Source organism: Scomber japonicus, chromosome 14 (assembly GCF_027409825.1).
Source record: "Scomber japonicus isolate fScoJap1 chromosome 14, fScoJap1.pri, whole genome shotgun sequence".
NCBI lineage: Eukaryota > Metazoa > Chordata > Actinopteri > Scombriformes > Scombridae > Scomber > Scomber japonicus.
In genome coordinates this window covers 5,222,728-5,235,227 of record NC_070591.1, presented here as the reverse complement: position 1 = coordinate 5,235,227, position 12,500 = coordinate 5,222,728, and the positions used below count along the sequence as shown (strand labels likewise).

The window sequence follows — 12,500 nt, the reverse complement described above, 5'->3', positions numbered from 1 at the left end:
ATTACATCATATTCACAAGCACACATATAATCTCACTTCTGCTTTTAGAGCCTCCAATTCTGCCTAACTTTAGTTTTGTCTTTGTTTAGTTTTATAAAGGGTGAATAGTACTTTCAGTGACAGAGTTAGTTTTACTCGTCTGACCTTTGTAATTTAACGAAAAATAAGTTACCTCTTCCAGCTGATGACATCGTGTTTCTGACCTTTCAGCGACTCTACAAACCTGGTGACTAATCAAAGTTTCATGGGTGCAATCAAACCCAAAAGTCATGCACTAGTAAAAGTACTATAGTCATTCACCTCAGTAACAATAGAAATACAAAGATGGAAAATATACTTAAATAAAGTAATAAAGTAATTGCCCTGCATTCACCGCTCTATTAAAGCAAAACTAACATCTTCTAAAAAGGTAAGTATTTATATATTGATAAATTACAGGAACGTCTGTCTGTCTGTTACCTTCTCTCTTTCCTTCCTTCCCTCCCTGCCTCCTTCCTCCCTTTTCTCCCTCCCTCCTTCTCTCTTTCCTTCCTTCCTTCCCTCCCTCCTCCTTTCCTTCCCTCCTTCCTTCCTCCCTTCCCTCCCTCCTTCCTTTAATTCATTCCTTCCCTCCTTCCTCCCTCCCTCTTTTCCTTCCTCCTTTCCTTCCTTCCTTCTTCCTCCCTTCCTAACTTCCTTCCTTGACTCGAGGACTACAGGAGGGTTAAGGCCCATTTATGCTCAACGTTAAATACAGATTCGGATACGGACGGAGCCTTCTTGGCATATCTCTCGAACCGTTGATCCGATCGATATCAAACGTGACAGATGTCTTGCTACGGGTTCAAGTAAGTGCAGTGCCAAGTTTGGTGTTGTTTGGATAAGAAATGTAAAAGATATAGATAAATATATCAGTAAAAGAAGCACAGATTTGCTGCTGCTGCTCTAGCCGCTGGCCCCTCCCCCTGTCACACAGCACACTGAGCCCAGCGCAGGACCAGAGTTAGAGAGGCTATAAGGCAGCAGAGCTTTGGCTGCTAAAATGGGAAATTAAAAAAAATGGATGAAACTGAAAACACAGCTGTGGCTCCTTGACCTCCGGCCGGGATTCGAAACGGGGTTGACATATGACATTTGCTTTAACCACTCAACCACCTGCGGGCCCAAGACTTTTCAAAATTGAGATGATCAAATTTTAGACTTTTTAAGACCCAGCAGAAGCCATGTATAGGGTTAAAAGTTCATATACAGACAGACCTAAATCCCATTCCTGAACTCAGTCTGCATATCTCAGACCCAGCGCTCCCCTCAACCTAAACTATAATCCCCTAGTAGTGTAATCTCTCTCTCTCTTACCAGTGCAGTCCTGCGTCTGCCACTCCAGACATTGTCCGTAGGGGAAGGAGATGATGTAGGCCGAGGAGTCGACACACCGCTGCGTACTTCCACACCACATGCACTCCATGGCCTGGCTGGTGCAGTTAGCACAGCTGGTCCGCACAGCACACGGAGTCCTGCAGGGCCGAGCGCTCTGACTCTGTGGACTCCCTGAGAGAGGAGATGGAACAGGAGCGGGTCAGAGGAAAAGGTGAGAAGACGATGGAAGATAAAGTTCAATACTATAGAAAAACATTTAAAGATGGTATATTAAATGGTATATACTTTTTAAGACAATGTTGATGTATATTAGAAATGTAAATGACCAAATTCATGGTCAGTATTGATTATTGTCTCTCACCAGCAGGTTTCTCACAGATCAGCCCGTCCGTGTTGGCCGTGCAGGGGTTAGCTTTGAGTCCTGCCACCTGCGCTCTCTCCAGGTAAGCACAGAAACCTGAGTCGTTTGGTTCCCCTGGTAACCAGCGCAGACTGGTGTTAGTGAACGGAGACGCGTCCTCCCAGCCCCAATACGACACGTTGATCTTCCTCAGGCCCACCCACGGAGACAACGTCTGCAGGGGGAGAGACACAGGATGGGTTACAAACCGAATACTACATACTACATACTTCTATACTACACACTTCTGTACTACACACTTCTGTACTACATACTAAACGACCAGATAGTAAGCAGACCGTTTACACCGGGGTATCAAACATGAGGCCCGTGGGCCAGAACCGGCCCGCAGAGGGGTGCAATCCGGCCCACTTTCCTTCCTGTGTTCTTTTCTTTTCTTCCATCTGTCCTTCCTCCCTTTCTTCCTTCTGTCCTTCCTTACATCTTTCCCTCCTCCCTTTCTTCCTTCTGTCCTTCCTCCCTTTCTATTTTCCTTTCTTCGTTCCTTCCTTCCTTTCTTCCATTTGTCCTTCCTTCCATCTTTCCGTCCGCCCTTTCTTCCTTCTGTCCTTCCGCCCTTTCTTCCTTCTGTCCTTCCTTCCATCTTTCCGTCTGCCCTTTCTTCCCTGTGTCCTTCCTCCCTTCTGTTCTTCCTTCCTTCTTTCCTTCCATCTATGTTTCCTACTTCCCTCCTTCCTTTTGCCTGTCTTCCCTTCCTTCCCTTCTTATTTCCTTCCTTCCTTCTTTCCCTCCATCTTTTTAATGATCCGGCCCACATGAGATCAAATTGGTCTGTATGTGGTCCTTGAATGAAAATGATAATACGATTACCCACAATGCATTTGGTTCCTACCCGAGCTGAAATCATCAGGCTGAAGCTGATTTCATTTTAGCTCTAACTCTGTAAATAAACCACTTTATCCACATTTCTAACCTTTTTAGGAAGAAAGTAAAGTAGCCCTTTAGATCCACAATGTGACGCTAACTTGTCCAAATAACACCTGTTTAAAGTTTTGTTCCTGAGAATTCAGAGTTAGCCGTAGCGAGTAACGCACTTCCTGTCATTTTCACAAAAATAAAACACCTGTTACCTTTTATTATTAAGACAACCATAACGATAGAATTGGTGCTTTTATTTTGAAAACAGGAAGTAAACATACCCTCGCTGTAGCTGATCTGTGACATTTGTATTTTGGGGTTTTTTCAGAAGTAGCGTTGCATCTTGGGTAATGTGAGTGTGAGTAGTAGCGTTGCATCTTGGGTAATGTGAGTGTGAGTAGTCAGCTCTTGATGCATACTCTGCATTTCTGGAGAATCTAGTAAACCATCCAGGAACTTCTCACATACTCTAAATCACATACTACACAGTTGAAACACACTACATACTTCAAATGACGTCAGAGTTAGTACGAGGCCCCTCAGATTCCTCAGGCTCAATAAAACAAAAGGTAACGAGAGAAACCGACGCAACATTTCACAGTGCATTTGTGATTCATGTGTATAAACCTCACACGTTAACATATTCCAATTAAACGGCTTCATGAGAGTGTTATTTTATATTTCTTGTAGAGGAATGAACAAGCGGCTGATTAACATTGGCAACTCCACTGATATGTAATTCCCCCGAGTTCATTCTGATATAATATACGTAGAGTAGAGTAGAGCTGCAGCTGTGACGGTGAGATTTATGATCAGGAGCCAGACGTTGTCACCTTAACATCGTAAATATAACGCTGGTTATTATGGGATGTCTCAGAACGTGTGAAGTCAACATCATAAACTATGAGTTATTTATATCAACCACTAATCAGAGCTGTGTGTTGGGCTGTTTGTGGTTTTTAAAGCCTCCTGTTGTCCTCCCTCCTTACTCATGTCCTTCCTTCCTTCATGCCTTCCTTCCTCCCTCCTTACTCCTTTCCTTGCTTCCTCCTTTCCTCCCTCCCTCCCTCCTTACTCCTTTCCTTTCTTCCTTCATGCCTTCCTCCCTTCCTTCTCTCCTTACTTTCTTCCTCCTTCCCTCCTTACTCCTTTCCTCCCTGCTTACTCCTTTCTTCCTTACTTACTCCTTTCCTTCCTTCCTCCTTTCATTCCTCCCTCCTTACTCCTTTCCTCCCTCCCTCCTTACTCCTTTCCTTCCTTCATTCCTTCATGCTTTCCTCCCTCCCTCCCTCCTTACTCCCTTCCTTCCTCCCTCCCTCCCTCCTTACTCCTTTCCTTCCTTCCTTTCTTCCTCCCTTCCTTCCTTCTTTCCTTCCTCCTTTCTTCCCTCCCTCCCTTCTTCCCTCCCTCCTTACTCCTTTCCTTCCTTCCACCTTACTCCCTCCCTCCTTACTCCTTTCCTTCCTTCCTTCCTTCATGCTTTCCTCCCTTCCTTCTCTCCCTCCTATCCTTTCCTCCCTCCCTTCCTCCCTCCCTACGCCTTTCCTTCCTTCCATCCTCCCTCCTTTCCTCTGCCACTCGGTTTGCAAAGAGATGCTTAGTAGAAGTGGATTTGTGCAGCCTCTGACGGACACACACACACACACACACACACACACACACACACACACACACACACACACACACACACACACACACACACACACACACACACACACACACACACACACACTTAATGTCATGTTTTCTTGGTAGTTTCACAAGCTTAAATTGATGCTGAACCTCACATTTCAAGCCTTTTCATGTTTCACTTAAATAAAACACAGCTGTGGGTAAATGTTTTTTTTTAAATTTCACAACAGGTAAAAACTCTAACAGCCTTTTATAATCAGCCTATAATCAAATAAGCCAAAAATATTTACTGAACTGCACTAGATAAGCAGTAGACCCTTTAATAACACGTCTTGAATGAGTGAATCTAAAGAGTCTCTGCTTTTACAGTAATTACGGTAATTTGGAGAAGGTTTCTAGTTTCATGTAAAACAGAACATAATATTTTGGCTCCACTTCGGACTTTTCTATGATGGTAAAAGGAGACTTCAGATGTTTCCCTGTGTGGACGCAGCTCACACACTTTCTGTTTTTGTTCCCATTACTAGATTTGTAGGACACTTTATTATATGCAGGACTCATTTTTCTACATCACTGGAGCTCATTTGTTATCAGAATTGCAGCTGAATGTGAATACAACATAAATAATAAAAAATAACCCACTTTATTTCCCTTTTTAAAGTTTCTTGCTGATCTAACTATTTCATGCTTTTATTTTGAAACTCAAAGCATACCCTGGAGTTGTTAACATGGAGCTAAAACCACATTTGGTTTAGAAAGCGGGTTGCTGTGTTTGCATTTTATTGCACTGAACTTTTCATGCCTTCCTCCCTTCCTTCTCTCCTTACTTCCTTCCTCCCTCCCTCCTTACTCCTTTCCTTCCTTCCTTCCTGCCTTCCTTCCTCTCTTCCTTCCCTCTTACTCCTTTCCTTCCTTCCTTCCTTCCCCCTTACTCCTTTCCTTCTCTCCTTACTTCCTTCCTCCCTCCCTCCTTCCTCCTCTCCTTCCTCCCTTCCTTCCCCCTTACTCCTTTCCTTCTCTCCTTACTTCCTTACTCCTGCCCTCCTTACTACTTTCCTTCCTTCCTTCCTTCCTCCCTTCCTTCCCCCTTACTCCTTTCCTCCCTTCCTTCCCTCCTTACTCCTTTCCTTCCTTCCTTCCCTCCTTACTCCTTTCCTTCCTTCCTTCCTTCCTTCCTCCCCTCCTCCCCCCTTACTCCTTTCCTTCCTTCCTTCCCCCTTACTCTTTTCCTTCCTTCCTTCCCCCTTACTCCTCTCCTTCCATCCTTCCTCCCTTCCATCCTTTCTTCCTTCCTTCCTCCCTTCCTTCCTTGACTCGAGGACAACAGGAGGGTTTTAATAAATGTATGAATTTTGGACTCTGTATCATAAATGCAGAGAGACAGAGGAGCCAGTGTGGATAATAAGCAGGTTACCTCTCACTAACAGCGGAGGAGTCCTGTCATATTTCTTTTATTTATGAATTTATTCATCACACCACCCACCTTGTCTTGCAGCTGGTATTTCTGTAGCTCCTCCAGAACAAAATTGACCTGTTTGTCTGTGAGCAAAGAAGCAATATTTCCTCCCAGGTTCTTGCAGTAGTGCTGTGCGTTATCGTAGCTCTCTCTGCTGGAGTTGATCCTCAGGCAGACCTCGCCGACATGATGCCAGCCCTCTCCGCACAGCTGGCCTGCAACACACAGGGCACAAACAACCCCTTTACTCCTTCGTTACTCTCCTCCGCTGGCTTTCTGGGTCAACAAACAGAGTTAAAATCAGATAGAAAGGCTACAGAATAAGACTTAGAATGGCTTTGTACTTCTGTAATGTTCATAAGATATCCTTTTTATCAATGTTCCACTTGTAATGCTAATCATTTTCTCATGCTAACATGCATACAGGTAGCAAAGTAACATGATAACATATTCAATTGTAAATGTTGTTAAAGTGAAATGACTATTGGACAAACACTGAGACTAAAAAGTTTCCACAAAGTGTTGAATTAAGTTCCATAAATGACACAAGACGTCATTTCTGTCTAATTTTAGGTTGCCTCTTTAATAACTGGCCTGGGACAAAAGATAAAATTAACCCTGACTCATTTTTGCAGCTCATTTCCTCTGATGATTAATGAGTATCATCACTGTCAAATATATATAAATAACACAACAGGTCAGGATAAAAAGAAAAAAAGGTTGTACTTGGTTGAAGGCTTCTGTCATCAACAGGTGGAGGCATGAAGACAAAACTAATCCACAGAAGACAAAACTACAGTAGGAAAGCTTTTAGTTGTGAAAACAAGCAGAAAGTCATCTGGCAGACTCTGATTCACTGAGACTAATGAGGAGCAGGTGTGCAGGTCATGTGACTCACACAGGTTGGAGACTCACTGAGGGCATCTAGTGGACAGGAGGGGAAAACACAGGAAGTAAGAGTTGATATGATGACTTCCATATTTGGAGGAATGAATGGAAGGATGGATGGAAGGGAGGAAAGCTGGAAGGAAGGGAGGAAGAAGGAAGGAAAGGAGGAAGGAAGGGAGGAAGAAGGAATGGAGGAAGGAAGGAAGGCAATCTGGAACGATGGAATGAAGGAAGGATGGATGGATGGATGGAAGGATGGAAGGAAAGAAGGAAAGAAGGAAAGGAGGAAGGAAGGAAGGAAGGAAAGAAGGAAGGAAGAAGGAATGGAGGAAGGAAGGAAGGCAATCTGGAACGATGGAAGGAAGGAAGGATGGATGGATGGAAGGATGGAAGGAAAGAAGGAAAGGAGGAAGGAAGGAAGGAAGGAAGGAAAGAAGGAAGGAAGGATGGCTGGAAGGATGGAAGGAAAGAAGGAAAGGAGGAAGGAAGGATGGAAAGCTGGAAGGATGGAAGGAAGGATGAATGGATGGAAGGGAGGATGGAAGGGAGGAAGAAGGAAGGAAGGAAGGATGGAAGGAAGGAAGGAAAGCTGAAAGGAAGGATGGAAGGAAGGAAGGAAGGAAGGAAGGAAAGCTGAAAGGAAGGATGAATGGATGGAAGGAAGGAAGGGAGGAAGGAAGAAAGGAAGGAAGGAAGGAAGTATGGAAGGAAGGAAGGAAGGAAGGAAAGGAGTAGGGAGGGAGGAAGGAAGGAAAGCTGGAAGGATGAAAGGAAGGATGAATGGATGGAAGGATGGAAGGGAGGAAGAAGGAAGGAAGGAAGGAAGGATGGAAGGAAGGAAGGAAAGCTGAAAGGAAGGATGGAAGGAAGGAAGGAAGGAAGGAAGTATGGGGATGAAAGGGAGGAAGAAGGAAGGAAAGCTGGAAGGATGGAAGGAAGGATGAATGGATGGAAGGAAGGAAGGCAATCTGGAAGGATGGAAGGATGGAAGGATGGAAGGAATGATGAATGGAAGGAAGGATGAAAGGGAGGAAGGAAGGAAGGAAGGATGGATGGATGGATGGATGGGAGGAAGAAGGGATGAAGAAGGAAGGAAAGGAGGATGGAAGGAAGGAAAGCTCGAAGGATGGAAGGAAGGATGAATGGAAGGAAGGATGAAAGGGAGGAAGGAAGGAAGGAAGGATGGATGGATGGATGGATGGGAAGAAGAAGGGATGAAGAAGGAAGGAAAGGAGGATGGAAGGAAGGAAAGCTCGAAGGATGGAAGGAAGGATGAAAGGGAGGAAGAAAGGAAGGCATGATGGAAGGGAGGAAGGAAGGAAAGGAGTAAGGAGGGAGGAAGGAGGAAGGAAGCAAGGAACTATGGGAGGAAGGAAGGAAGGAAAAGAGTAGGATGGAAGGAATGGATGAAAGGGAGGAAGAAAGGAAGGAAGCATGGATTAGATTAAAGCAAAGTGCTTGTTTTGGACTCTTGTAAATCCTCAGCATTACAGAAATACGTCGCACACAGGATGAAATAAAATGAATATATGTGTGGTTGTGTGGTGATCTTTAACAAAGGTCGACAAATTCACCCGTAAAAAAAAAAAAAAAAAGAGTCACACACGTTCTTTTCTTCTTATCAGAGTCACTTGGTCGTATAAGAGAAGAGAAGCCGTTCAATTAGCCAGAATGAAAGAGAAGAAAAAAGGCCATTCTCCTCCGCTGAGCACCGCTGTTTATTTTGGACTGCTGGACTGATTACTTTCACAGAGCCCATAATGGTTTCCATCGGCAACCCTTTTTTTTTTCTTTTTTTTTTTCATCATGCTACAGAAAAGAAAAATACCTGCTTTCTTTTCTTTTTTTGCTTTATTTATTTATATTCCCCTCCCCTGAAGCGATAGAAAATTGGGGCAATGATCGACAGGAATGAGATGAGAAAGACAGATGAAGGAAGGGAAGGAATAGAAAAAATAAATAGATAGGTTAGGTTAGGAGTCTTTGTGTAGAAGTTGAGATAAACATGTCGTGCCATTTAGAATAATTAATCATAACATGGTGTCTAAAGAAAAGGCCACAGCTGCTATGAAGGAGGAGAGACTGTACTGTATTTTCCATTACGGTTCATCTGAGCCGTAAAACATAGAAGCTTTCTTCTTCTTCTTCTTCTTAAATAAAGACACTAATAATCATTTGTAGCAGCACTGACTGGGAGGGAGGAAGGAAGGAAGGAAGGAAGGAAGGAAGGAAGGAAGGAAGGAAGGACAGCAGGAAGAAGGAAGGAAAAGAGAAAGAATGAAGGAAAGGAGGAAGGAAGGTAGGAAGGAAGGGAGGAAAGGAAAGGAAAGAAGGAAGGGAGGAAGGAAAGGAAGAAAGGTAGGTAGGAGGGAGGGAGGAAAGAAGGAAGGAAGGTAGGAAGGTAGGGAGGAAGGAAAGGAAGGAAGGAAGGAAGGAGGAAGGAAAGAAAGGAAGGAAGGAAGGAAGGGAGGGAGGGAGGGAGGGAGGGAGGGAGGGAGGGAGGAAGAAGGAAGGAAAGGAGGAAGGAAAGGAGGGAGAAGGGAGGAAAGGAAAGGAAAGAAGGAAGGGAGGAAGGAAGGAAGAAAGGTAGGTAGGAGGGAGGGAGGAACGAAGGAAGGAGGTAGGAAGGTAGGGAGGAAGGAAAGGAGGAGGAAGGAAGGTAGGAAGGAAGGGAGGAAGAAAGAAAGGAAGGAAGGAAGGAAGGAAGGAGAAGGAAGGAAGGGAGGAAGGAAAGGAGGAAGAAGGAAGGAAAGGAGGGGAGGGAGGAAGGACAGGAGGAAGAAGGAAGGAAAGTGGGGGGGGGAAGGAAAGGAGGAAGGAAGGAAAGGAGGAAGAAGGAAGGAAAGGAGGGAGGAAGAAGGAAGGAAGGGAGGGAGGAAGGAAAGGAGGAAGAAGGAAGGAAAGGAGGAAAGAAGGTAGGAAGGAAGGGAGGGAGGAAAGAAGGAAGAAAGGTAGGAAGGAAGGAGAGAAGGAAGGAAGAGAGGAAGAAGGAAGGAAAGGAGGACTGTAGTTTCCATTAGTTCATTTAGGCCATAAAACATAGAAGCTTTCTTCTTCTTCTTAATAAAGACACTAATATCATTAACAAGACTTACTGACTTAATAAGATGGTTTTACTTACTACTAACAAAAACTATTAGGATGTAGGAGGAAGGAAGGCAGGAAGGAGCACTTGTAAATGAGGGAGAGAGGAAGGAAGGAAGGGAGGGAGGGAGGAAGGAAGGAAAGGAGTGAGAAAGAAGGAAGGAAGGGAGGAAGGAAAGGAGGAAGAAGGAAGGAAAGGAGGAAAGAAGGTAGGAAGGAAGGGAGGAAAGGAAAGGAAAGAAGGAAGGGAGGAAGGAAAGGAAGGAAGGTAGGTAGGAGGGAGGGAGGAAAGAAGGAAGGAAGGTAGGAAGGTAGGGAGGAAGGAAAAGAGGGGGAAGGAAGGTAGGAAGGAAGGGAGGAAGGAAAGAAAGGAAGGAAGGAAGGAAGGGAGGGAGGGAGGGAGGGAGGAAGAAGGAAGGAAAGGAGGAAGGAAAGGAGGGAGGAAAGGAAAGAAGGAAGGGAAGAAGGAAGGGAAGAAGGAAAGGAAGGAAGGTAGGAGGGAGGGGAGACAAGAAGGAAGGAAGGTAGGAAGGAAGGAGAGAAGGAAGGAAAAGAAGGAAGAAGGAAGGAAAGGAGGACTGTAGTTTCCATTAGTTCATCTGAGCCATAAAACATAAAAGCTTTCTTCTTCTTCTTCTTCTTAAATAAAGACGCTAATATCATTAACAAGACTTACTGACTTAATAAGATGGTTTTACTTACTACTAACAAAAACTATTAGGATGTAGGAGGAAGGAAGGCAGGAAGGAGCACTTGTAAATGAGGGAGAGAGGAAGGAAGGAAGGGAGGGAGGGGAGGAGGAAGGAAGGAAGGGAGATTTTCAACAGTATCCAGATGTCCTCTGATGCAAAGCTGATGGTGTGAATAAAAAGGGAAAACTGGTTCTGGTATTCCCTGATTCCCCAAAAATATGTATGATATATAACTTTAACAAGCTTCAGAGGCTTAAACAAGAAAAACTATTAGATGTCCTGTTGCCGCGGAGACAGGACAGGAGAGAAAACATTAAAGGAAATTTCAAAATAAGATGATCTGACCACGTTTGGGAATCTTAATATTCTTCATAAGAGGGGTTCATTTGGTCAAGTCAATATGTTTTTTAGATCATATCTAGCAGTTGGGGTAATATACTATCTATCTATCTATCTATCTATCTATCTATCTATCTATCTATCTATCTATCTATCTATCTCTCTCATCATAAAATGTTTGACAGATATTCAGTTTACCGTCTGAAAAGGACAAAAGAAACCAGAAAATATTCACATTAAAGAAGCTGGAATCAGAGAATTTGGACATTTGGAAGAATGAGTTAGTGGTTTAAGTTACCAACTAACTGACTGATTGTTGTAGCTCTACTTTTTAAAATAAAGAATCATATTCCTGTTTACTTCTATGTTTCTCTGCTGTAATGCTCCACTTCCCCTCTAGGCTCAGCACAGTTTGATCATCTCTTAAAAAAAAAACCAGCATTTCAATTTCAAAACTTACATAATTTCAACTTTAAATCATTATCACCAAGAAGTTTAGCCCAGTTTTAGACGTGTAGTACATTTTCTACCTCAAGTCAACTCAACAAAGAGTCGATTCAGAGTTAAAAAACAAAACAGGATCGGAGGCTTCGGGCAGCGGCTCCTCCAATGAAGACGAGAGAGAAAAGGAAGCAAACACAATAACAGCCTCTTTTCTTAGAGCTACGGCAAACTCCAAAATTTCTATATAGCAAGCCTCCAGCACATCACTCCACTCTGTAGCATTGAGCAGGGATCATTTGTGGATTTTCAAATAGCGAGGGTGTTTCCTTCGCCCTTAGTCACGCTCGGCGCCAGAGTCAAACCGAGAGCAGCTCTAGCTGAAGGCCTCCAATCAAGAATGGAGCGCGGAGGACTTTGTGGACTCGTTTGTTAGTCAGCCAAGGATCCATATTCAGAACATCCAGTAAACATTTCTAATTGGCTACTTCCCTTTATGCAAGCATATGAGTGGAGAGCATGTTTCCAAAAAGTGTGTGTGTGTCTCAGAATGTATGCTAATCCTGTATGTGTGTGTGTGTGTGTCTCAGAATGTATGCTAATCCTGTATGTGTGTGTGTGTGTGTGTGTGTGTGTCTCAGAATGTATGCTAATCCTGTATGTGTGTGTGTGGTGTGTGTGTGTGTGTGTTTATTTGTGAGGACCGCTGAGGAAAAGCAGCCTGTTCCTTCTGCAGCTTTGACACTAATATAATAATAATAATAATAATACATTTTATTTATAACACAATTTTACAAAGGACACAATTAAAATATAGAAGTTCCTCCCTTCTTTCCTTCAGTCTGTCTTTCCTTCCCTCCTTCCTTCCTTCCTTCTCTCCTTTCCCTTCCTTCCTTCCTTCCTTCTTTCCTTTCCTTCCTCCCTTCCTTCTTTCCTTTCCTCCCTTCCTTCCTTCTCTCCTTCCTTCCTTCCTCCCTCCTTTCCTTCCTTCCTTCCTTCCTCCTTTCCTTCCTTCTTCCTCCCTTCCTTCTTCCTTCCTTCTCCCTCCCTTCTTTCCTTCCTTCCTTCCTTCCTCCTTTCCTTCCTTCTTCGTCCCTTCCTTCTTCCTTCCTCCCTTCCTGCTTTCCCTCCTTTCCTTCCTTCTTCGTCCTTCCTTCTTCCTTCCTCCCTTCCTGCTTTCCCTCCTTTCCTTCCTTCTTCGTCCCTTTCATTCCTCCCTTCCTTCCTTCTTCCTCCTTTCCTTCCTTCTTCCTCCCTCCTTTCCTTCCTCCCTCCCTCCTTTCCTTCCTTCCTCCCTCCCTTCCTTCCTTCCTCCTTCCCTCCTTTACAAGTG

At 44.0% G+C, this 12,500-nt stretch overlaps 1 protein-coding gene across 1 annotated transcript in view; it reads right to left on the bottom strand.

Moving 5' to 3' along the window:
• atrnl1a (attractin-like 1a) overlaps positions 1-12,500 on the bottom strand; it is a gene marked incomplete at its 5' end in the record, with an annotated part of 358,740 nt that overhangs the window by 285,721 nt on the left and 60,519 nt on the right. The window contains 3 exon segments of the mRNA XM_053333595.1: positions 1,336-1,527; positions 1,718-1,931; positions 5,751-5,938. Coding sequence (XP_053189570.1) covers positions 1,336-1,527; positions 1,718-1,931; positions 5,751-5,938 — 594 coding nt within the window.